General features: G+C 39.3%; 2 protein-coding genes and 1 pseudogene across 2 annotated transcripts; 2 read left to right on the forward strand and 1 right to left on the reverse strand.

Moving 5' to 3' along the window:
- Positions 1–468: 468 nt before the first annotated feature.
- LOC140934246 (uncharacterized) lies at positions 469–1,875 on the reverse strand. Its single transcript, XM_073383906.1, has one exon. It carries the CDS (start codon positions 1,873–1,875, stop codon positions 469–471), a length of 1,407 nt encoding a protein of 468 aa, XP_073240007.1.
- Positions 1,876–4,892: 3,017 nt separating this feature from the next.
- LOC140934247 (adenosine receptor A3-like) lies at positions 4,893–6,062 on the forward strand (annotated as a pseudogene).
- An 8,162-nt stretch (positions 6,063–14,224) lies between these two features.
- Positions 14,225–15,515, forward strand: LOC140935711 (adenosine receptor A3-like). Its single transcript, XM_073385284.1, has one exon. The coding sequence runs from the start codon at positions 14,273–14,275 to the stop codon at positions 15,233–15,235; it is 963 nt and encodes a 320-aa protein (XP_073241385.1). The 5' UTR covers positions 14,225–14,272; the 3' UTR covers positions 15,236–15,515.
- Positions 15,516–27,076: the final 11,561 nt, after the last annotated feature.

A 27,076-nucleotide genomic window follows, 5' to 3' on the forward strand; every position in this document is an offset into this window, starting at 1 on the left:
GTGCTTGATGTCCTGGAAAGCTTTCTTGCACTCAACTGTCCATCTGAAACGGTCCCCCTTTTGACAAGCGCGGTGCAAAGGGGATGCAATTTGGGCGTAGTTTGGCACAAATTGTCTATAGTAACCAGCCGTCCCCAAGAACGCTCTCAGCTGACTCATCAGCTGGCTCCGGCCACTCCTTTATGACTCTTATTTTCTCTGGATCAGTAGATATGCCCTCCCGTGACACGACGTGACCTAACACAACCACCTGTTCACACAAAAGCTTGCATTTCTTGGGGTTAATCTTCAAGCCTGCTTCTGTCAAGCGTGACAACACAAGTGACAGTCTCTCCCTATGCTCCTGTAGTGTTCGACCAAAGACAATGATATCATCTAGATACACTAGACAGTCTGACCAGCATAAACCCTTCAAGATAAGGTGCATAGCCCTCATAAAACATGCAGGTGCATTCGTAAGGCCAAAACTTAGTTTGCGGAATTGGTAAAGACCATCCGGAGTTGCGAACGCTGTCTTTTCCCGATCTTCCTCTGCCACATCAATTTGCCAATATCCCCTAAGGAGGTCGAGATGAGAAAACCACTGTGCCCCCGATAAACTCTCCAATATGTCATCACACCGAGGAAGCGGTACAAGTCTCGCTTGGTTACCGAGTTAAGAGCGCGGTAGTCCACACAGAAACGTTGACTGCCATCAGGTTTCGCTACTAAAACCACCGGAGAGGACCAAGGGGAATCGGACAGTTCTATAATCTCTGCTTCGAGCATTTCATCCACTTGGTTGCGCATTTCTTGCCTTTTGTGAAAGGGAACTCTTCGTAGCGGTACCTGGATTGGCTTGGAAGAGCCTGTGTCGATGGTATGTTGTACGCCCTTTGCAGTACCTAAATCACACGGCCCCTTTGAAAGGTAGTCAGCGTAAGTGGACAACACCTCATAATGCCTAAGTTTTTCCTCTTCCGGGACCAAATCGCTGCTGATCGGGAACATCTCTTCTACCAATGAACTGTGAACGTCAGCGTCCCTCACAAAAACCGCACCACATTGTTTAGCTTCCAATCCAACCTCAACATCTTCCTTTGAGGCCGTAGGGGGTACCACCTTGTAGCCCACACCCACATTGGTTTCCTCCTGTGATTCCTCCTCGTCAGCTAATGGGTAGAGGTCCCCCATACTGCTACACCTGTAAATCTTGAGGGGCTTGGTAAGGTAATTGAACACACGAACTGGGATTCGACCTCCTTTCACAGTCACGGCCGTCCGAAAGGCCCCAGCTGAATATCTTTCTGAAAACTTGTCCGCCGGTTCCAGTACACCCATACATTCGTCTAAGTCATCTACCCCTTGGACCTCACAAGGTATGTCTGCGACCATATTTGGAGATAATGTGACGGTTTCGGCCACAGTGATCCTGTAAACTCTATCAAGGCATCCAAAAACCATTCTGTTGGGTCCCTCCTTACTATAGACAGTGTTAGTGTCAAAGTTAATGATACATTTGTGAGCTGTTAGAAAATCTATACCAATCAACACTTGCTGTGCCAAGCCTCGGCACACCAGCACTTTATGCTTAGCCCTGATTGCGCCCAGCTGAATTGTTACTTCTGTTTCTCCAACCACATCAAGGGGTATATTGTTGGCCCCCAGGACAGGCTTCAGTGCGGCCTCAAGTTTGTTTATATGTGTCTTAGAGCGACTGTATAAATCTTCACTGATAATTGTTGCTTCTGCACCTGTGTCTAATAAGGCTTGGGACTTAACACCATTGACATCACAAGGCAAAAATGCTCCCTTTGGATTCTCGGGCGGGGTCACTTTCGGCTGCGCCCCGCCCATCTCCCGTTTCCCTGGTCGGGACGGACTTGATGTGGACATTCACGAATAAAATGAGACAGGCTACCGCACTTAAAACATGCTCTGGGGCCTTGTCCAGGTTCTACGCCTTCATTCCTACCTTGCCTCCCTTGAGGAATATTCTTTAGCTTCTCTAAGATTTCAGCTTGCTGCTGAAAAAGCTCCTTAGCCCACGCTGGGGGTTCTTGGGTGCCCTGTTGGGAGCCAAACTTTTCCAGCTCCTCAGATGTTGAAGACAGTACTCGTGCACTTCCCTTGTTTAGCACTTTTTGATTTGATTCATATCGCTGAGCTGCCGCTAGGGCCTCATCCAAAGTATTGGGCCCCAAATCCAACACCTTCTCTCGCAATATAATAGGGATCAAAGCACCCACGAAAAAAATCTCCGGCCGTGCGATTGAGTTTATCCGGGGGGTCATCCGGAGAGGCCAGCTCCACAAGACAAGAAATGTCGCACCTCAGTTGATGTAGATCTTCGTCAGGACGTCTTAATTTGGCTCGTAGAGCGGAAATGTGTACCTGACGAGATTCCTTGGGATGAAATCGATCTGTCAGAGCGCGTTCAACGGCTGTCCACGTAGCTGTTTGTTCGGCAGTCAGGCTGTAATAAGTCTGTTCGGCAAGGCCTTTCAGGTACGCGGGTAATATTTGACATTGAAGTTCAGGACTCCACTTGTTAAGGGCTGCAATACTTTTAAATTTCCGTATCCAAACCACCCAGCTTTCGCTGGACGTCGCAGAGAAGCTCTCCGGTTTGATGCGAAGCGGGTTTTCTTGCGACGTGGTCGGTGAACTGCCGCTTGCACCAGCCTTACTTTCACTTTTCTTTCCAAGTTTCGCCTCGAGGAGCGCTACTTTCTCTTCTAAAGCTTTCACAGTATCTTCCATGGCAAGAATCCCACCGCTGCCACCAAATGTAACAAAACTAACACAGCTAGCGTTCGAATCACTTTACTAAAACTAGCATAACAGTTACACGAGTCGTAGGTCTCCTAAACTGCGCATGTCCGACCCAACTCTGGCTCAGGCCCCACGCTACATTTTCACCCGTGTTTCCACCACATGCACGCATATTGAAGAGTTTTCAACTCAAATGCAGTGTGTAGACTACGAGCAGTCTCTCCTTCGTAGTCTGTGGAGCGAAACACGCGAGACACGAAAGTGCCTTTATCCGCCCTGTTGACCACAGAGCACGTTCGCCGCTCGGCGCTCTGGTGCGAGTGCACGCTCCTCACTAAAACTGAAGAAAAAGGGAGGCTGCCCGCAGTCTATGCACAGTGTGTTTTACGATTTTCCTCCGAAAATAAATTCTTATGATTCATATTAGCGATGAAATAACGTTGCTGATCCACTTGTGGAAACAAACTGAAAAATCCCGTGCGGGCAAGAGAGACCCATCCTGACCGCTCGGTAGCCAATCAGAACAGGGCAGGATTCGCTTCATCTTTGCCGCTTGTGGAATGATTTATTTGTTCGGTTTTCGATACTCTTTCTGATGACAGTGATCAGAAACAATTTTACTATCTCAGCTCTTTGCATGCGTAGTTTTATCGTACTTCTCTTTTAATTAATGCCTCTTATGATAACCCTACTCATATGTCAGCTGTAGTTAGCTACAATAATAGCGAAACAGCTGTCTATGGCTACAATCCCGCTCTGTTTTGAGTTCTTTCGGTGTCGTGTTGATGTCTCTGCATTAATATAATTTGCACGTAGTACGATTAGCATTACAGTATTCTGCTTGCAGAATTTAAAATGTCTATCAGAAATGATGATTACTTACTGCTATACAGTCGCTTACCAAAAAGTCATTAACAATTCTCCAGTTTACGAAAATTCAATCAAGCGTCACGCTGCTTAATCATTATTGGTTGCGATAGATTAGGATACCAGAACTTTTTCCTCATTTTACGAGTAGGTCTCGAAAGTCTCCGGCTTACAGCATAAATTTTTAGAATTTGCCAGATAAAGGGTGTTTTGGATAGGTAACTCTTTACTTGTAATGTCAAAGCGCTCGATGTAACAGTTTCCGTGACTTTGTGAACCGATAGTTGCTTATTCTTTTTAGCAACAAACGAAGAAACTGACATTAACACTGGTGCTTAATTAATGCTCTAATTTAAAGCAGTTCCTTTTTAGATGTTTTAATCGCTGCATTGGTGATGAAACTTCAAACAAAACTCGGCGCTTGTTAAATTTCTCTTCAAAATAAGAAATCATCAGGAGAAATGCTCTCTTAATTTGCATCAAAACTGCCTCTGAAGTGGCCACTGTAGCAGTACAATAAGAGTTTCTAAAATTGCAGAGAATATTGTCTGTCAGTCAGAATATCCAGACGATCTATGAGTATTTATTGGTCACAGCTGTGTCAGATGGTATTAAATCACAGGAAGGTGAAAATGATATATGGTCAAATATTTGTTAAGGCAGTATTGTTAATGAATAGAGTCGGCGAAAACTCGTTGACAATTTTCATGCACATTTTCTTATTTGATTCCCAATCTCATTTCTAGTCTTAATCCTACTTAAAACTTTGTCATATTTTTAAAAGCTCCGGATTTTATTTTTCCGACATGAAGGCCTGTTTATTGACCTTTTTAATCCATTAGTTACGAGTTAAGTGGTACAGAGCTTTTTCATTTTATACAGAAATATTTCTTAAGTATCTTATTTCATCACATCATACCCTAAAACAAAAGAGATTCTCTCGTTTTGTTGCGTCGATTTTAAGCGTTAGTTTGCTCTTCAACCATCGAAGATTAACAATGATAACTGCAAACAAGAATACATGGTTTCCGCTGAAATATTCAAATTTCTTACACTGCACCGATGTTGCTGTATCAAATCCTATGTTTTGAACAAACAAAAACAAATTTTCTTTGTTGTTTAACGATTCGTCTGCTTGTTAATTTCGTGGCGGTAGAGTTTGATTATTTCTCTGTCACGTGGACGTAACTTTTGTCATTAAGACATAAGTACTGCAAAATAACAACTTTCATCATCAGCGTTATTTTCCCCTAGTACTCATTAACTATTCATGCATCCAAGGCAATTCAATAGTCTTAAGCAGTAATCTGTGAGTTAAACAGTGTCTCCGGTAAGCATAGAGTGCTTCACTTTGTTATAATTATGAGCGAAGAAGTCGATGAACATGGCCATGTTGAGGGTTTACCGACTGCGAAATTTGCACTGGTAGCAGGAATTTGTAGCTCACTATTTGGTTTATTTGCAGCCTTAACAAACGGCCTTCTTCTATTTACAGTATTCAAAGATCCGTACAATTATTTTCGAGCGCGTGCGACAACGTACTTTATCCTTAGTCTTTCTTTAAGCGATCTTCTAGGAGGCTGTCTTGTGCAGTCAATGTATGCTGCGTCTATGTTTACCATCTCTACCGGAGGCCAACCGCAGAAACTCTATAAAATCACTCTTATTTTCAGCCATGTAACCACAAAGATATCAATTTTTACAGTAGTTGCGCTATCGCTGGATAGATTTTTAGCTGTCAAGCTTTCAGTGAGGTATAAAAGACTTATAACAGTGCGAAAAGTAATTGTTTGTAACGCTTTCATCTGGATTTTCTGCATTACCTTTGAAACTTCTCACTCTTTGGATGAAAATAAGGAAGTATTCCACGTAATTGATCTTCATCTTCAGACGACTATTCCATTGACTATCATGTGTGCCCTATACACCGCGACTTACATCGAATTTCGCCGTTATTCAAGAAACGTTGTTTTTGTGCGAGCAAACACGGGTGGACGGTCACGCTTTTTCTTCGAAACATTAGGTTGGAGAAAAAGATTGTTTCTACTGTTGTTTTAATCATCATTGTGCTCTTCATATCTCTATTACCGTATCTAATTGTGACAAATTTACAAGAACGCTGCCAAGAAGGACTTAGCGGTGAATGCAGCGAGCCAGGGTTTTTGCTTACTCAAGCCCTCTCCGTACCGCTGTTGTGTGTTAGCTGTGCTTTGAATCCGTTTCTCTACGCTTGGAGAATACCACAGTACAGGCAAGTTTTACGTTTAATTGGGGGATGGATTTGTCAGAGATTTCGCCTTAGGAGCCACACTGTTAACACATTAGCGTTAAATATTCTAGCATCTGCCAGTTTAGTCGAACAAAGAATCCCAGCAGTTGGCCATCTTGAGAGAAGACGATCAGAAGAGATTGTAAACGGCGATTGTGACTTGAGAAATTAAATTACAACTTCACGATCATTAATCCAAAGTTGTGGCAACAATCAAAGTCACAATTTAAGAATTTTGCTTCTCTCTGTTTTTTTTTTTAACAGTGGTTACACTACTTTTCACCTCTAAGGTAGGATGAAAGCAAAATTGGCTAACGTGCCCCATGCTGCGAGTCAACTCAAAACATCCTTTTTAAATATTTACCATGACTGCTTTTATTTTAAAGCTAGACTGCGATCATCGGCGAAAATTTTTTTCTGTAAATCAGAAAAATAGGAATACAGCCCTTGATCGCAGGTTATTTAACTTAGCGCCATGAATATCATTAAGTTAAAAAACTGAGTACTGAACGTAGTGAGCAATCATGATCTACACTTTTTTTTTATAAGAATGTTGTTTTTCCGGCCCAGGCTGAATATTCTTATTTTTCTGCCGATTTTAGACTGAAAATATTCTTCTTCATCGAACTGTCATTAGCGTTGAACAATTTTGCTATAGCTAGCGCAGGTTTTTTCGTTTTGTTGGCTAGTTTCGCCGTTCAGAGAAAGGAATAATTTTATACGGTTAAGTTAAAAACATAAAATTGTATTGTATTTACAAATGTTTCAACACACAAAATTATATCTATCCTTTTCAAAATCTCAGCCTCGGCTTTATTCTTAAAATATTCTTAAAATTTCGCAAGTTTCAGCCTCGATATTCTTATAAAGTATATTCTTATAAAAAAAAGAGTGCATTACTTTACTCACTGAAGGCATGAAAACTTTTAGCTTTATTTAAAAGCCTGGTCTTCACTGAGACGCAAGCATTGCATGCGTTATTAAGGAGGATGGACTTGATATAAGCACTGATAAGTTTCAACACAGGAATATAAAAACCTTGCGTTCTTCCTACTCTTATGCTTATATATATCACGGCCTTTATTCTCACCTCGCTCTGCATAAAGCTTGTTATGCTCATGCTTATATAGTCGAACCTCGTGTTACGGACACCCGCTCAATACGGAGAGACAACACGTTATTACGAACCGTATTCCTTGTCCCTGGTGAAAGTAAGGCCTCAAATTTTCTCTAAATTTAACCCGGTTTATACGGACACTTTCTTTGGCCCTCTCAGGGAGCTTAAGCAACGAGGACGGCAAAAAAGCAATAGGTTTAGATTAGCAAAACAACAACTTTGCGCATCCATCACGTTTTTTTTGTACATTTCTTAGCCGTTGTTGCACGACTGCAACGTGAAAGTGCCTAAATTCACGGTTTGTCGAGGACGGGAACACAAGGCAACAACTTTGTTTTTCTTTTCCTGAACTTTGATACAGTCCTCTAGAATTCAACTCCAAAAACATTTGCCAATATTTGACGAAGTAAACGAGATGTAGTAAGCGCGATAAAGTTTGAAGCAACGCGAATTCACTTTTGAAGTGACGTTTTTGTAGCCGTCGCCGTGGTTGTTGCTTAAGCTCCCTATTAACGGGCTTAAACTTTACTGTGCGCCAATGTTGCTCCAAAGTCGGACCTGATTCAATTTAGGTTCGGTACATGAGTGGAGCGGCGTCTGAACCGGGCCTAACTTATGTTTGGATTATGCTTTTGCTTAAGCTTGTGCTTTCTTCCTTAGTGAGGAGGTGGTTTTAGACGTTGATACAATTAAAGGGGCGCGCAACGACTGTTTTCTGTAAAACAGCTATTTGGAGAAACAAATATTGTCTAGAATTTTCTTTTGCTCCCGGACGGCTAAAAATTTCTAGATGAACGTTCGATTCATGTACAATTTTCGAAGCTTATCAGTCTAATAAATTCCCTACGATTTACTGCAGTAAAATTTTTTATATTTTAATACCCAGGTCACACTATCTTAGAAAAGGGAAACCTAAAATTTTCGGATTCTAAAATGTGATAGAAGGAGGAATCAGAAAAATTTTCACTTTCGTAAAATGTTGAATTGCACCTAAAATTTCCGGCAAAATATCACTGAAGTCCTTGTAATTTCGAAAAGACTTAAGTTCCCCTGGGATGACCGAACAGAGATCTAAAAGTACTTTGGATAGCCTAAAAAGTGTTTTCAAAGTATTTTGGAAGAAACCGCCGTTGGGTGCCCCTGAAATTAGTATACTAAGAGATGTTGGGAGAATTAGACTGATTGCAGAAGTCGTTTTATCTCCTAAACTAGGTAATCTTTAAGAAATTATGCTGTTGTTTTTACCGTGGGAAATAAGTTCAGCTTAAAGATGCTTTGTGAAAATCATGCACTTGTTTATTAGCGAATAGGCAAATTTTAAGTGACATGCGTTGAGTGAAAAACAGAATTGATTCTGAAAGGATTTGGCTGATTCAACATACATGTAGATCAGATGTCTCATATGACATTTGAACAGTATAGCTGCTAAATCCTAGAGCAAATGGTTCGCGAGTTTCGGAACTTTGCTGTCGATCAGTGTCTGGAAACCTAACGAGTCCTTTATATACGAAAAAGAGGCGAATAAAACGAATGCAAATAGTAGGGGCTGAAGGGATCTATAAGGTCCCATCATTATTTCAAGCAATATTCCCTCATCACGTAGACTGTAAATTAATAGATGGAAAAGAAATGTAGTTGAATAGTTATAGTCTTATTAGCAAGTGGTAAAATTGTTGAGGTAGTACTGATTAATTTAGGCCCAGTGCAAAGGTCGGTCTTTTCATGTACCGAATTTAATTCCCTTTTTTAGACCAAAATAACATGACAAGTTCGACGGTTCATTCACACGTCAAAGTTCACTAGTCGGGCTCAATTCATTTTCATGATGTTCAATGATTTAAAATGCTTACAAGGGAAAATAAATTTTAGTAATTTATGCATTAGTTGTTCGGCGTATGATAGGTTCGACGTTTTTTGCACTTTGAAACGTAGTCGCTCCACAGACGCCGTGTTGGCTACTCGATGTTAATTCATGGGTCGACCCAAATTAGACATGTCGCACTTTTGTATTGATTCAAACTTCGATCTCTTCATCTACTTGATTGAAGAGATTAGGTTCAGTACATGAAAGATCAACTTTTGAACTGGGCCTTAGAGTTATAAACATAACGAGGACAATGACAGCTGGTCTTTAATTGTTCGTTAGGCGAAACAGCTGGGATACGTCTGACGGAAACAAAACATTTTAAAATCATGGACACTTTTAGTTTTTGGCCATCTTAGCTTAAGAAGAAACAAAAAGCACACTGCTGTGATAAACATAAGGAAATATAAACGCTTTTCTGTAAAGAAATAAAACTTTAACTTGACCTTTCGTATGTTCCCTATGTTCCAAGAAACATCTTCCAATCAGAAGTACAAACCGTCGAATAATTGTTCTATCATTCGATCTCCAAGTTTGTTTTTTAATGAATAAATATCTGTGGGAAGCGAAGCAATCGGTTATTTTTCAAGCAAGAGCGATCGCAAGAAGGAGAAAAGCGTGGTTTCGTGTACGCATGAGCAGAATAATATTTGCAGCGGCTCCTATTGCAGCCAAACACAGTTGAACGACGACATTGCGCATGAGCAGACCATTATTTATAGGCAGTTATTTGCAGGTCACGTGGTGGGCGTTGGCCTATGAAAAAAAAGAAAAATTTGCATCGAATGATAAAAGCAGAAATTTAAACGTAGTCTAAGTAACTAATTAATGAAACAATAAATGACATATAGAAAAGAAATATTGAAAAGAATAAAAATGTTATAGAAAGAAACAATTTAGATGACATACAAATTTCCTACCATTTGTCATATATTGTTTCTTTAATTAGTTACTTATTCTACATTTAAATTTCTTTTATTAGTCAACGGTTCATTCTTCTGAAGATGTATGTTGGAACAATCACACGAAACCGCGTCAAGTTCAAGTTTTATTTCTTTTCAGCGATGCGTTTAATCTACCTTATTCTCACTTAATTTCGCGAGTATTAAATTTTGCGAGTTTCGCGATTTGGAACGAATCGCGAAATTTGATTCTCGCGAAATCTAAAAATCCCCCAAAATTTACTAAAAACGCATTATAAATCCCTAAAAATCCCGAAATTAAATACTCGCTTTATATGGCTCATGATTTTTCGCAAGATTTAATACTCGCGAAATTAAGTGAGAATAACTGGTAAAATCTTTTTAGTTTATCAGGGCAGTGTGTTTTTTGTTTCTTTCTAAAATAATTCTCTGGAAAACGTAGGTGCGATAAAAAATAAAATAAGGGAAACAGGTGTCATTGCATGTGTCATTAGTGACTACAGGAGCCCTGCAGTTTTTGATAGGCTCCTGGTGACTGCTAGAGTTTGGGATATCATTACATTTTGTAAAATAGAGTTTGCAGTGCCGTCTTGTGTACTGGAGGGTTTTTCTGTTTTATTCAACAAATCCGCAACGTTTTATTTTTACAACGCAAACATTGGATACCATGCTCTGCTTGACGCCGAAAATTAGGGGCGATCTATCCAATATAATACCTTCATTGGTAAAACTTTGTAGAAATATGATGGCAGTTCAGTTCAGTGCTCTTCATACCTCTATTGCGGTATTTAATTTCTATTTCCGTATTTTAATGTCTAGTTCAATGAGTTCTTTAATCTTTTCTTCCAACTTTGATCTTATGCTGGACGGAGTCCTCCGCATCGGCTGTGCTACTGGCGTCACATTGGGGTCGATGTGGAGTTGTACTGCTCGGTCTTTCAACTTTCCAACGCCGCTGAAGACATTTGGGTACTTCTGTTGTAGCATCCCACCAATGGTCTTTGGGTCTGCACTTACTGCAGCGATGCCAATCCCTATTTTCAGTACGCCTGGACTAGTTGCAGTGTCCTTTCCCAGAAGGGGGTCTGCTTCACCATTGATCACACAAAACTTGGCACTAGCAGTGTTGCGTCCTGCAGAGACTTCACAGGAGAGAGTTCCTATCACATCAAGTGGTGTCTGGGATGCGTAGGCATAGAGTTTCCTACTCGAGCGAGCTGATTCACACTTCACTTTGTTTTTCTTCAACCACTCCCCTGTCTCTTTGTCAATGATGTTAGTGCTTGCTCTAGAATCTATGATCACTTCAATTTTTTCCTCATTCCTTCCTCCTACCGTATAGTAAAAGCATACACTGGTTCCTCTTCTTTGTCGTGGCAACCAACCATATTTGCAGCACCTCCCTTGAGGTTCCTGTGGCCTTTGGTTTGTTTTTGCTTTTCTCCACCTTTCTGCTTTGTCCTGCACTGCTCTTGAAAATGTCCTTCCAGCCCACATCGATGACAGAATTGACATCTTGCTGGACAGTTGGAATCTCGACCGAAATTTCCGGTTCTACCACATCGGTGACAAGTTTTCTCACGGCCGGTTTTGGTACCTCGTGACTGATTTCTCTTGCCATGGCCTGTCTTTGTTCCCTCTATGCGGTTTACACTGGCTGAATTCTCTCCCGTTTCTTCTATGGTCAATGTAGCAAGCTGTGCGTCGACTTTTTCGCAGTTCTCGGCGATTTCAAGCGGTCTAGATAAAGTGAGGCCTTGATGTTCTTCCAGGAGTTTTCGTTTTATGTACGTGCTGGTGCACTTGCCGAGGATTTCATCACTAATTTGGTTGTCTGTATCTTCGCCATAGTCACAATCTTTCGATGCTCGTCTGAGTCTGGTTGCAAACTGTCGGATTGTTTCCCCTGGTACTTGAGCTAGCTGTCTGAAACAGTGTCTAGCATACGTACTGTCCACTATGGGAGCAAAGTATGCGTTTAGTGCATCGACTGCTTTCCGGTAATCTTTCACACCTCCCGTCTTCGGTAGGGTAAGAAAAAGATCTTGAACATCGGGTCGGTTCGGTTCAGTTTAGTTTGCAAGCTACCCGTCCTTTAAAAGATTACCCGCGTAAGACTCTGGAGGGTTCTAAGTTTTGATTTAACAATTGTGATTTTTCCCGCTTGTTTCACACTGAGAGGTCATGACACGCATATTGATTTTCTGTGGGTTTTGTTTCTGGTCTGCAGGATTGGCCCTCTGATCCAAAATTACCGCTCTTTGTTGCTGCTAAATAAGTTTTTAGGTTTTTTAATTTTCTCCAAAGTGCCTCCTGGATTGAATAACTAAAAGCGATTTTCTTTTGTCCGCGAATGTGATGATTTCCTGCAATGTTTTGACACGCTGGGCCCACAACCTCGAATGTCAAATGAACTTGACGGGTTTTGTTTGTGTCCTCTACCACTGAAGAAACAAGTTTTAGATACAATGTTCTACGCGTCGAATATTTCTTCGATTAGGCATTAGCTTTCGATTGGTTTCCAAATTTTTCATGACTTATTGTTAGAGCTGTTCTGATACGAAGTTCTTACACGTGGGACGAAGTTTACTTTCTAGTTCGGCTTTTTTTGTGAGCACCTGTGCTGCTTTCCAGTTTTGATTTCTGCCGTGATTTGCTTGCATTTTAGCGTTTTCGTTCGAATTGCGCGTCGACGTCGCTTCACTGGAATTGACCTTTGGCTGCTTGGATTGTTTTGTGCGACGATTATTCGCACTCCTCTATTTGCCTTTTGCTGTTGTTTCTCTCTTCCTGCCGAGGTTCCAGTACCGAAATTGAAATTTCATAGGATCGCTGTCCGCGGACTTCAATTCCTCCTAATAAACTGATATATCATCTAGAAAATCAGTCATTTCCGACGATATCGTGGAACGTAGCTCCCAATCGGGACAACCTTCCAAGAAAAAACCATTTCCTTTGTTTACACCTCCACGCGGGACGCCACTATTTCTTGACAGCGCTGAATACAAGTTTGCAGACCTCTCAGGAAACCAATTTCCGATTGATTCAAGCGTTTAATTAGTCTAAAAATAACTTTGGTAAAATTCACATATCCCAAGGGCTAGACTGGGCGTTTCCGTCTCTGTCCCATTAAATGGCTCTTCCCATTATGGCTCCTGATAGAAAACTCTTTCCTTGTAATGTCAAAGCGCTCGATGTAACAGTTTCCGTGACTTTGTGAACCGATAGTTGCTTAACTCTTTTTAGCAATAAACGAAGAAACTGAAATTAACAGTAGTGCTTATTTAATGCTCTAATTTAAAGCAATTCCTTTTAAGATGTTTTAATCACTGCATTGGTGATGAAACTTCAAACAAAACCCGGCGCTTGTTAAATTTCTCTTCAAAATAAGAAATCATCAGGAGAAATGCTCTCTTAATTTGCATCAAAACTGCCTCTGAAGTGGCCACTGTAGTAGTACAATAAGAGTTTCTAAGATTGCAAAGAATATTGTCTGTCAATCAAAATATCCAGACGATCTATCAGTATTTATTGGTCACAGCTGTGTCGGATGTTAATGTAATCACAGGAAGGTGAAAATGATATATGGTCAAATATTTGTTAAGGCAGTATTGTTAATGAAAAGAGTCGGCGAAAACTCACCGACAATCTTTATGCACATTTTCTTATTTGATTTCCAATCTCATTTCTAGTCTTAACCTGATATAAAACTTTGTCATATTTTTAAAAGCTCCGGATTTTATTTTTCCGACATGAAGGCCTATTTAACGACCTTTTTAATCCATTAGTTACGAGTTAAGTGGCAAAGAGCTTTTTCATTTTATACAGAAATATTTCGTAAGTATCACATTTCATCACCCCAAAGCAAAAGAGATTCTCTCGTTTTGTTGCGTCGATTTTAAGCGTTAGTTTGCTCTTCAACCATCGAAGATTAACAATGATAACTACAAACAAGAATACATGGTTTCTGCTGAAATATTCAAATTTCTCACACTGCACCCGGTGTTGCTTTGCAAATCCTATGTTTTGAACAAACAAAAGCCAATTTTCTTTGTTGTTTAACGATTCATCTGCTTTCGAATTAGTGAACATTTTCTAATCAATCTTTTCGGAGTAGTATTTCTGAGTCTTCAGTAATAACGTCATTAACCGTTTGCGAGATGGCCAAATGATTAGAGCAATTTTAAACTGAAATTTTGTTATGAAATTTTTGCCTTGACAAGTCAGTTTATTGACATTATCTGACAATGCTTGTTATTTTCGTGGCGGTAGAGTTTGATTATTTCTCTGTCACGTGGACGCAACTTTTGTCATTAAGACACAAGTACTGCAAAATAACAGCTTCCATCATAGGCGTTATTTTCCCCTAGGACGAATTAACTATTCATGCATCCAAGGCGATTCATTAGTCTTAAGCAGTAACGTGTGAGTTAAAGAGTGTCTCCGGTAAGCAAAGAGTGCTTCACTTTGTTATAATTATGAACGAAGATGACGATGAACAAGACCATGTTGAAGGTTTACCGACTGCGACATTTGCAATGGTAGCAGGAATTTGTAGCTCACTATTTGGTTTATTTGCAGCCTTAACAAACGGCCTTCTTCTATTTACAGTATTCAAAGATCCGTACAATTATTTTCGAGCTCGCGCGACCACGTACTTTATCCTTAGTCTTTCTTTAAGTGATCTTCTAGGAGGCTGTCTTGTGCAGCCAATGTATGCTGCGTCTATGTTCACCGTCTCTACCGGAGGCCAACCGCAGAAACTTTATGAAATCGTTCTTATTTTCAGCCATGTAACCACAAAGATATCAATTCTTACAGTAGTTGCGCTATCGATGGATAGATTTTTAGCTGTCAAGCTGCCATTGAGGTATAAAAGACTTATAACAGTGCGAAAAGTAATTGTTTGTAACGCTTTCATCTGGATTTTCTGCATTATGTTTGAAACTTCTCATTCTTTGGATAAATATGAGGAAGTATTCCACGTAATTGATCTTCATCTTCAAACAACTATTCCATTGACTATCATGTGTGCCCTATACACCGCGACTTACATCGAATTTCGCCGTTATTCAAGAAACGTTGTTTTTGTGCGAGAAAACACAGGCAGACGGTCACGCATTTTTCTTCGAAACATTAGGTTGGAGAAAAAGATTGTTTCTACTGTTGTTTCAATTATCATTGTGCTCTTCATATCTCTATTGCCGTATTTAATCGTGACAAATTTACAAGAACGCTGCCAAGAAGAGCTTGGTGGTGAATGCAGCGAGCCAGGGTTTTTGCTTACTAAAGCCCTCTCCGTACCGCTGTTGTGTGTTAGCTGTGCTTTGAACCCGCTGCTCTACCCTTGGAGAATACCACAGTACAGGCAAGTTTTACGTTTAATTGGGGGATGGATTTGTCAGAGATTTCGCCTTAGGAGCCACACTTTTAACACATAAGCGTTAAATATTCCGTCGGTACTAACATCTGCCAGTTTAGTCGAACAAAACACTCCAGCTGTTGGCCATCTTGAGAAAAGACGATCAGAAGAGATTGTAAACGGCGATTGTAACTTGAGAAATTGAAACTTCACGATCATTAATTCAAAGGTGTGGCAACAATCAAAGTTACAATTTAAGAATTTTTTTCTCTCTATTTTTTTTTAAACCGTGGTTACATTATTTTTCACCTGTAAGGTAGGATGAAAGCAAAATTGGCTAACGTGCCCCATGCTGCGAGTCAACTCAAAACATCCTTTAAATATTTACCATGATTGCTTTCATTTTAAAGGTAGGCTGCGATCATCTGAAACATTTCTTTCTGTAAATCAGAAAAATAGGAATGCAGCCCTTGATCGCAGGTTATTTAACTTAGCGCCATGAATATCATTAGGTTAAAAAACTGAGTATTGAACGTATAGTGACCAATCATGATCTATCACTTTACTCACTGCAAGGCATCAAAACTTTTAGCTTTATATAAAAGTCTGGTCTTCACTGGCGACGCAAGCATTGCATTCGATATTAAGGAGGATGGCCTTGATATAAGCACTGATAAGTTTCAACACAAGAATATCAAAACCTTGCGTTATGCTTACTGTTATGCTTATATATATCACAGCCTTTCTCACCTAGCTTAAAGCTTGTTATGCCAATACTTATATAGTCGAACCCTGTTTTAGGGACACCCGCTTAATACGGAGAGGCACCTCTTTATTACGGACCGTATTCCTTGTCCATGGTGAAAGTAAGCCCTCACATTTTCTCTAAATTCAACCCGCTTAATACGGACACTTTCTTTAGCCCCCTCAGTGTCCATTAGGGAGCTTAAGCAACGACGACGGCGACGGCAACGAGGACGGCAAAAAAGCAATAAGTTTAGATTAGCAAAACAACAACTTTGCGCGTACATCACGTTTTCTTAGCCGTCGTTGCACGACTACAACGTGAAAGCGCCTAAATTCACGGTTTGCCGAGGACGGGAACACAAGGCAACAACTTTGTTTTTCTTTTCCTGAACTTTGATACAGTCCTTTAGAATTCAACTCCAAAAACATTTGCCAACATTTGACGAAGTAAACGAGATGTAGTAAGCGCGATAAAGTTTGAAGCAGCGCGAATTCACTTTTTAAGTGACGTTTTCGTAGACGTCGCCGTCGTTGTTGCTTAAGCTCTCTATTAACGGGCTCAGACTTTACTGTGCGCCAATGTTGCTCCAAAGTCGGACCTGATTCAATATAGGTTCGGTACATGAGTGGAGCGGCGTCTGAACCGGGCCTAACTTATGTTTGGATTAGGCTTTTGCTTAAGCTTGTGCTTTAGTCGTTAGTGAGGAGCTGGTTTTAGACGTTGATAAAATTAAAGGGGCACGCAACGACGGTTTTCTGTAAAACAGCTGTTTGGAGAAACAAATATTGTCTAGAATTTTCTTTTACTCCCGGACGGCTAAAAATTTCTAGATGAACGTTCGATTTATGTACAATTTTTGAAGCTTAATCTAATTAATTCCCTACGATTTTCTGCAGTTAAATTTTTCATATTTTAATACCCAGGTCACACTATCTTAGAAAAGGGAAACCTAAAATTTTCGGATTCTAAAATGTGAGAGAGGAATCAGAAAAATTTTCACTTTCTTAAAATGTTAAATTGTACCTAAAATTTCCGGAAAAATAACACTGAAGTCCTTGTGATTTCGAAAAGACTTACGTTCCTCTAGGATGACCGAACAGAGATCTAAAATTACTCTGGATAGCCTAAAAAGTGTTTTCAACGTATTTTGGAAGAAACCGCCGTTGGGTGTCCCTAAAATTAGTATACTAAGAGATGTTGGGAGAATTAGACTGATTGCAGAAGTCGTTTTATCTCCTAAACTAGGTAATCTTTAAGAAATTATGCTAGCTGTTGTTTTTACCGTGGGAAATAAGTTCAGCTTAAAGTTGCTTTGTGAAAATCATGCACTTGTTTATTAGCGAATAGGCAAATTTTAAGTGACATGCGTTGAGTGAAAAACAGAATTGATTCTGAAAGGATTTGGCTGATTCAACATGCATGTAGATCAGATGTCTCATATGACATTTGAACAGTATAGCTGCTAAATCCTAGAGCAAATAGTTCTCGAGTTTCCGAACTTTGCTGTCGATCAGTGTCTGGAAACCTAATGCATCCTTTATATACGAAAAAGAGGCGAATAAAAAGAAATGCAAATAGTAGGGATTGAAGGGATCTATAAGTTCCTATTATTTCAAGCAATATTCCCTCATCACGTAGACTGTAAATTAATAGATGGAAAAGAAATATATTTGAAGTTAAATAGTCATCATTAGTAGTCTTATTAGCAAGTGGTAAAATTTGTTGCAGTATAGTTGATTAATTTAGGCCCAGTGCAAAAGTCGATTTTTTCATGTACCGAATGTAATTACCCTTTTTAGACCCAAATAACATCAGACGTCAAACTTGACTAGTCAGGCTCAATTAATTTTCACGATGTTCAATGTTTTAAAATGCTTACAAGTGAAAATAAATTTTGGTAATTTATGCATTAGGTTCGTCACATGAGAAGTTCGAGGTTTTTTCACTTTGAAACGAAGTCGCTCACGAAATCCCGTGTTGGCCACTCGATCTTAATTCGTGGGTCGACCCAAATTAGACACGTCGCACTTTATTGATTCAAACGTCGATCTCTTCATCTACTTGATTGAAGAGATTAGGTTTAGTACATGAAAAGATCAACTTTTGAACTGGGCCGTAGAGTTATAAAAATTAAAGAGGACAATGACAGGTGGTCTTTAATTGTTTGTTAGGCGAAACAGCTAGGATTAAGATACGTCTGACGGAAACAAAACATTTTAAAATTATGGATACTTTTGGTTTTGACCATCTTAGCTTAAGAAAGAACAAAAAGCACACTGCGGCAAGAGCCATAATAGGACAGAGAGGGACACTCCCAGTCACGCCTTTGGGATATGTTAATCCCAAAAAAGTTATTTTTAGAACTATGCGGACCATGCGGAAACAGTTTCCGGTAAACTGGTTGACTTCCGGAAGATTCAGCGGGCCAAAGCGAGGCGGGGTCAATAAATGAAAAAAATGGCTGCTAAAGTGGAGGGACAATGTGGAGGGTGTGTACTTGATAAATTGTCCTTCTTCAACGAAGAACCTACTATAGAAAATAGTTAAAACTTCTACACAAACGGATCCTTTACAAGAAACGGTAGAAATACAATTAAAGCGACCGCGTGGACCATCGTTTTTGTTGGAACAGCTGGAAAGAGGACAAGTAGCATTGCGTTTTACACAAAATGCGCGGGTCCTACAAAGACGACCGTACAAGCGACCGTGTGGACGTATTTTCTGTTGAAAGAGGAAGGAAAAAACGTATAAAGGCTTCCAGTATTTTTCTCAAGGACATGACCAGGAATCATGTGGAAAACACCTTTCCCTGCTTTGACTGATATTTTTTACCGTACTTCACTTGGGACAATTAACAATTATTCTTGAACACGAGGTGAATAGAAGCGGAATATTCGCGGCGAGGTTAATATTCCTAAAGCCACTATTCAGCAAGATTAAAAATCAGTAAGGAGACCATTTAAGTTCAATGTGATTGACGGTTTTGACGGATCAATTCATGTGTGAAAATCGGTATGTGCAAAAGTTTGATCTTTACAGAATTTTCAAACATTGCAAATCAAATCGCAGTTAAAAATCCTTCCGCAAACAATGGCCTAATAATGGGTTATATGGAATAGCCAGAACTTTAAATTCTGCTTCCCAGCCTGTGAAGAAAAGAAGAGCTTTGTTTTCATCTGTCGACTCGCCAAGTTAGGGAAAAAGGGTTCTTGTGCAGCAAATTTGTGTTGTTCTTTAATAAGTGCAGACAATGGTGGCCCGGTTGCTCGAGGTAAGGCGCCGTTTCTCTGTAGTTTTCTTGACATTGAAATCTCGAAATTTCGGAAAGATTTGCTTTTAATTTTTTCTGTCACAAGTTGAATTTGATTTCTGGGGAAAATTCGCCTTTGAAGGAAATGTTGAGTTTACACAGAAACCACCTCTTCTATTCAATTTGTAATTGTCAACATTCCATCGAGCGAAAAATACTGCTCAGTAAAGGTAATCGGAAAACGTTCTTGAATACTTTGAAGTCTTCCTTACCTTCAAAAAAATGGACCCTAGCGAATTCTGAAAGGTTCTTACTCTAAAAAAGATTGGCAAAACACCGAGCTATCTCATTTTTTACTCGAGAGGCTAAAACACCACAAAGATCACTGAATTCTGAAAACGATTTTTGCTTGTAAAAGCTTTATTTGTGTAAGGCAGAAGCATATAACCCCGAAGCGTATAACTCTGTCGCAATGCTTCTGTGTAAGGTTATTTGTGTTTTTTCATGTTGAAATAAATACTACAGTATGATAATCTCATGTGGCGTTTATTTGCTTTATGTGGTTTTACCAAGCCTAATATTTTCCTCATACACCTGTAATAATGAACTTTTACAGATCCTGCACCACAATGTGTAGGTAAGATTTCCATACAACCCCAAGCATTCATTATGTGTGTTAAATAATGTAAGCTTGCTGTATGTATAATAAATGTAGGGGTTTGAATGCAAATCGTACCACAGCATAATTCAAACTTCAGGCATTCGTGGATGCACAGGACCTTTTGATGTTGTGTTTGCCACTTAGTGATCCAGCAAGTTTTCTCTATTTTAGTAAGCACTCATGTTTTTAGGTGTCAGCTGCTGAATGTAGTCTTTTCTTTTTTTCATTATAGAAAGCACTCAAAAGTATTAAGAATAAAAACTACTGCAATAAGTTCAAGCTGTTTATAGCTTCTTACTGAGTTGTGTCTTATTTTTTTTTACCCCCTCCCACACAGAAAAAAATACAAACTTATAATAGTGTATGGCAAAACCTGTATATTTAAGCGGACCCCATATTAAAAGTTACATCCTATGTTAAGCAGATGAATAGCTCAGTATGTTTGAAAAGTTTCTAACCATATTTTCAGAAAAAACAATGTTTTCAAAAATAAATGTATCCATACCCATTTTAAGGGGTATTTTCTTTGTGTTAAAAGGTTTCAACCAATCATTAGAGCTGCAAACATTATAGCCAACTGAAGAAAACTTTACATTAATTTTATGTTCCAGACATGCATGGGATATCTGTTTTATTCAGACTCATAAGATTTTGTTATAAGGATTCATATACATGCTGCTTTGCAAATTTTTCTTGAATTTTGCTGCCTATAAACCAGTCAGAAGTATAATACAGACAATAGTAAAGTGAGCACCTTTTTGCATTTCAACATGTTGAAACATTGACTTTATTGATATTAATGTTGCATTTCTGATGCTCTTAAAGCCGAGTCTGCAGGCAGAGCAAGTTTGTGTGATCTTTTGCTTTTAAGGCATCCACCATGACAACCCAATCTTTCCCTTTAAATAATCTAATAAATTCACATGTTGCTGGCCTGCACATTATGATTGATCAGGCCTCATGCAACCATTAAGACACCACAGGAAAGTTAAGCTGATCAGTATTTGAGAATATGACCTTCATTGAGGAAGGGTTTAAGTTAAAAATGGCAGTATCACATTAAAATAAAACCTTTGGTCACACCTTGACCTCTTAATTAAGTCAACTGAGTTTCTTTCATTGGTGAGACAATCAATTTATGCACTTGCATGCCAGGGTTGCATTGAGAGAAACATTCTGGAGCAATAAAACATAGTGTGTGACTGAATCAATTGCATCTATTCATGCCATGGCTTGAAAGAGGCAATGTAGGGGAAAGCATCTAGAAGGAGACAAATTAATAGTAATGTAGTGTGTACAATAACATGTGTAGGTTGAGTTTGATCATCCGGGTGAACGTAGTCCTGAATAGGACTGTTGTTGTTGACAGTGACTACGTTCACCCGGACGATCAAACTCAACGTACTTTTGAAATGACTCCTGGGTTCAAACCTTTCACAATAATGTGTGTGTCACTCAGTAATGGTCACACTCTTCCCAGTATTCCTCAAATTTCAAATCCCAAATGCATTGGCAGCCATATAGTTTAACAGAAGTATAAAAAATAATAAATAAATAAATAAGTGCTCCCTTGCCCCAAAATATAGAACTTGCACTGTTTGTCAAACTTGTACATTATTTTCCCCAGTACCAATTCCGTGGCGAGGTCATGCAGAGATCTTAAAAGAGAATTCATGATTGCTAGTATTATTGTTCCTTCAATTCAACCTGTCAGAAAACAACAGAAAAGTTTGCAGACACTGAAAGACATATAGACTGCAAGCAGTCTCTCTTTTGCTTGAAAATGTGTAAGCAAGAGTATTTTGAGCAGCGTATTCGAATTTGCGCCCTCGCAACTCACACAACTTCACTGCTCAAATACTCTTGCTTACAGATTTTCAAGCTGAAGAGAGACTGCTCACAGTCTAAAAGACACACAACATAAAATGATGTACCAGTTTTATGAAACCTTTACATATCGTATTTTATATTATATCTTCAGGGAGGGAGCCAGCCTGGCATAAGGACTCAGTTGTTCTCTCTTTGCACCCTCACTCATCCTTCTTTTTACCACCTATTTTTATGCATACAAGGTTGTTATAAATAAAAAAAAACCCTGTATAATTTTTAGAATTAGGGGGACATCCACACAAACTTTGCTGCTTTCTGCTTATTAGAGATATCCACTAAATACTGGTTTGTTTTTCTTAAATTGTGGAAAGAAACGTTTTGCCACATTTTGAGCTATTCGACTGCTGAATACAGGGTGTCTGCTTAATATGGAGTCTGCATACCATACAATGTAGAAGATGAGTTAATTAGGCTTTCACTGAGGAGGAGAGGTACAAGAAATAAGACATAATTATAAACAAGAAGCTATACACAGCTTGAACTTATTGCAGTAGTTTATATTCTTATCACTTTTGAGTGCTTTCTATAGAGAAAAAAAGAAAAGACTACATTCAGCAGCCGACACCTAACACCACGAGTGCTTACTAAAGTAGACAAAACTTGCTGCATCCAAACCCCTATATTTATTTTGCATGCAGCAAGCTTATATTATTTAACACACATAACAAATGTTTGGGGTTGTATGGAAATCTTACCTATACATTGTGGTGCAGGATCTGTAAAGGTTAATTATTACAGGTGTATGAGGAAAATATGAGGCTTGGTAAAACAAACTCCAGATGAGATTATCATACTGTCGTATTTATTTCAACACCGTTTGCAACATGAAAAACACAAATTACCTTACACAAATAAAGTTTTTACAAGCAAAAATCGGTTTCAGGATACACACTCAGTGATAGTGTTTTAACCTCGCGAGTAAATAATTCGTGAGCTCGTTGTTTTGCTAATTTTTTTAGAGTAAGAACCTTTCAGAATTCGGCAAAATCCTAGGGTCCACTCTTTTGAAGGTATGAAAATACTTCAAAGTTTCAATATTTTTTGCTCGATGGAATGTTGACAATTACAGTTTAATCGAGTAGAAGGGGTGGGTGAACTCAACATTTCCGTTAAAGACAAATTTTCCCCCGAAATCAAATTCAACTGACTTATGAGAAAAAAAACTGAAAGCAAATGTTAACGAAAGCTCGAGATTTCAATTAAACAGGGCAGAGAAAACTACAGAGAAACGGCTCCTTACCTCAAGCAACCGGGCCACCATTGTCTGCACTTACAAAGAACAGCACAAAGTAGCTGCACAAAAAACCTTTTTCCTCTAACTTGGCGCGTCGACAGATGAAAACAAAGCTCTACTTTTCTTCTTAGGTTTGGAAGTACAATTTACACTTCTGGCGATTCCATATAAACCATATTGGCTATTGTTTCCGATTTGATTTGCAATGTTTGAAAATTCTGTAAAGATGAAACCTATTGTTTACCGATTTTCACGCATGATTTGATCCGTCAATCAAATTGAGCTTTTTGGTTTCTTTACTGATTTAGGAACATTAACCTCCGCTTCTATTAACCTCGTGTTCAATAAAGAATTGCTAATTGTCCAATGTGAAGTGCAGAACAAAACATCAGTCAAGCAGGAAAAGGTGTGTTCCACAAGATTCCCAGTCATGTCCGTGACAAAAATACTGGAAACCTTTATACGTTCTTTTCCTTCCTCTTTCAATAGAAAATACGTCCACATGGTTGCTTGTACGGTCGTCTTTGTAGGACCCGCGCATTTTGTCTTCAACGCTTATCCGGGTCGCAGTGCTACTTGTCCTCTTTCCAGCTGTTCAAACAAAAACGATGGTCACGCGGTCGCTTTTACCGATTTCTACCGTTGCTTGTAAAGGACCCTTTTGTGAGGAAGTTTTAAGCAGTTTCTATGGTAGGTTCTTTGTTGAAGAAGGCCAATTTATCAACTTCACATGGTCCCTCCACTTGTGCCGCCATTTTTTTTATTTGTTGACGACGCCTCGCTTTGGCGCCCTGAAATCGTGAAAGCGAGTCTTCCGGAAGTCAACCAGTTTACCGGAAACTGTTTTCGCATGGTCCGCATAGTTCTAAAAATAACTTTTTTGGGATTAAGATATCCCGGCCAACGCCCTGAGTGTCCCTCTCTGTCCTATTATGGCTCTTGACTGCGGTGATAAACATAAGGGAATATAAACGCTTTTCTGGAAGGAAATAAAACTTTAACTTTTGCCTCTCCAAGGAAGCTTGCAGAGTATCTGCAGTAGGGAGCCTTAGCAACGACGACGGCGACGGCAACCACGACGTCAAAAAAGCAATAGGTTTATTATGCAAAACAACAACTTTGCACGTGCATCACGCATTTTTGTACATTTCTTTACCGTCCTTGCGCGACTACGACGTGAAAATACCTAATTGCAAGTTTAATGGAGGACGTAAACAAGCGACGACGAATCTCTTTTTCTCCCTCTAAACTTGAGAGCGGTCCTCAAGAAGTCAACTCCAGGGAAATTCGTCTACACTTGCAATTTTCAGCAGATTGGAATTAACGCGACAAAGATTGAAAAAACACGAATTCATTTTAAAAGTGACGTTTTCGCTGCCGTTGGCGTCGTCGATGCTAAAGCTCCCTAGTATCTTGCGGGCAACGACACCGCATACGAAGAATATTTTTGTTGGAAGAAACAGTATCAACGCATTCGAACCCGGTGTGCTTGTGAATTGTGCAAACAACTTCATAACCGAAGCCTTTATACACCAACGAGAGTATACACAAACATGACAAAATTCTGGAATAGAAAGCAGTGTAAAAATCGTATGCACCAGTTACTTTCCCGTTTGGCACGGTTCGGATACGGTGCTAGATATTAAATTCTTTGAGAAGTTTTTTGGCCGTATTTGTTATCGGAAATGAATTGTTCTGAACAATAGCCAAAGTTCGATCTGTTAGACTAAAATTCTAATATGACTCTGAGGCTTTAGTAGCCTCCCACGAGCTCCCCCAAAAACGCCTGCGTGGGACGCGGTACATGTACGATGCTGTGCGTGGGGATTTTGCATTATCAGCAAGTTTTGTGTTAGAGTGTTTTGATGGCAGCGAGGTGACGACAAGAGAAGGTAATGAGCTAGTTTTACAGAAGGAAAATTGTGTTGTGGAGGAAATAAAAGAAGTTGAATTGAGATCTCGTAGTGGGAAATTAATTTATAACAAAACTTACAGCTCCACTGGTTTAAATCAGGTTAGTCATTTCTCTCAACGCAGTCATGCACCTAGCAGACTACCGACGAACAAATTAAAATCTTTGTTACAGAAAACAGGGAAAGTGACACTTTCTGTATGGAAGAGTATTCGGAAAAATACATCATTGTCGTCTGCAATTCATTGTTACGTTAAAAATAGAAAAGATTTGCACTTAAACAGGTACAGAAGTAACTGTAACAGTGTGAGATTTTTACTTAAAGGGCAACTCCAAAACTAGTTCGTAAACGAGGAAAGGTGTATCTGTCGTTTAAGCATCAAAGCAAAGGCGATTGAGGTGGAATGAGATATCCAAATAGGCTTTTAAGTAAGAATTTGCCCCTCTGTACATGCAATTATCCAATTTATAGTTCTTACAACAGTTTGAATCACCGGGTTAATTTTGGCCAATTTAAGCTTTGTACTGATATCGAGAAGAATTCAGGACCTTGAGTTTATGTAGATGCTACAAATAAAACAATTCATGCTCCATACTGTCAAGGAAACGTTACAGTATTTGGGGAAACTGCTGGACAACAATGTGTCGCAATGAGTCTGTGCGCTTTAATTTATAGTAAGATAACAAAGATGACTTCAGTTGATGATATGACTCAAATAATGATTGTTGGTTTTCAATTATATTCTAGTCTGTCACTGCCTGCAAGACGATCTATGTTCATGTTAATAGAATTGCCAGGAATTGTTACAGTGTTTGAGCAATTTTTCCACCTTGAATACAGTGACAGTTATACTTGTAACATCCATGGTGATCCCAGAACTGAGGGGTGTCACTACTGTATATGCCACTCACAGGGTGCAGCATTTGAAACACAGTCTTGGCACTGAACTACAACTCATTCATTTTAACGGTGGCAATTATCGGTGTTGGTATCTACAGCATTGAGGCTGGGGGATATATCATGCTAGAGATATGTATCATAACAGTCATAGTGAAGGGACGTGTATTGTTGGAAATACCATCCATGCATAAATTAGTACAATATTTTCAGACTCTGCATAGGAATGAGGATATATATGAACTTAAAGGTGTACATATTGCCACCTTTGAACCTCATCTTTTCTCAAGCAATGTTGAACATTGTAGTATATCAAATGTTAATAGTTACCAATGTTCCTGTAAACAGTGCTGCCCTATAGCAGTTTATGCAATGTGTTATATTACTCTCTTATTTAAATCCTTGTGGATACCGGACTTAACTGTCATAGTCTTAGAAAGTGTTCCAGGGGCGAAAAGTTGTGGTCAACCGATTTGGCTGAAACTTGGCACAGAAGTTGGGTGTGATGAGATATTTCAAAAGCCACTTTGGCTCACTTCGCTGACTTTTAGTTTTGGAGTTACAATGGGGTCTCATATTTTGCCCTTTGAGCATCAAAAATCCAGCCTTCCAGCGGGCATTTTGAAAGTGTGATAAGACCCCACCGGTATATTGTGCTGCCAGATAAATTTGACCATGAACTCTACTATAATAGAGCTTTCACTTCATGCATGTAGCTTTGTCCTCAAGGTATTGCACAGAGAGGAACCTGGGGCCAGAGTTTGGTTAAAATTAATGTTAGAATTACAACCCAAAATAGCCAATTTTCAAAATTTCACTATATTCACCTGCCTTCTTGCGTAACGTCCATACCTATACCACTGTTTACTTTAGTCACCCAATTATCAAAATCAGTTGAGAAAAATTTGGCTTATTATGGTTTATTGAATTTTTGGAACAAACACTTCATGCCCCTCTAAGGCGATGCAAAATGAAATTTTGAGGATAATTCAGGCCATAAACAAACCAAATTGTTGACAAGAAGCCCTTATTATGTATTCGGTAAGTGAAAATGAATTGTCAAAGCCAAATCAGTTTCTTTGTTTAGAAATACACTAATTCTTACCTGTAGATTGATCTAAAACGGGCCTCTGATTAGCACAAAAAACACATGATTTTGCAAAACAAAGGTGAGTTTATTGTTTGAAAACCTAGTAACTGTTGTAACCGATCTAGTCGGCAAATAACGAAGGATTACAACGGATTCTACCTTAGAAGATGGCTTTATTACGGCTACACGACTCGTGGTCCTTAATTCTATAGTCAGGCGTTCCAATGCCCTACTGAG

This window comes from Porites lutea, chromosome 4 (assembly GCF_958299795.1).
Source record: "Porites lutea chromosome 4, jaPorLute2.1, whole genome shotgun sequence".
In the NCBI taxonomy this organism is placed as follows: domain Eukaryota; kingdom Metazoa; phylum Cnidaria; class Anthozoa; order Scleractinia; family Poritidae; genus Porites; species Porites lutea.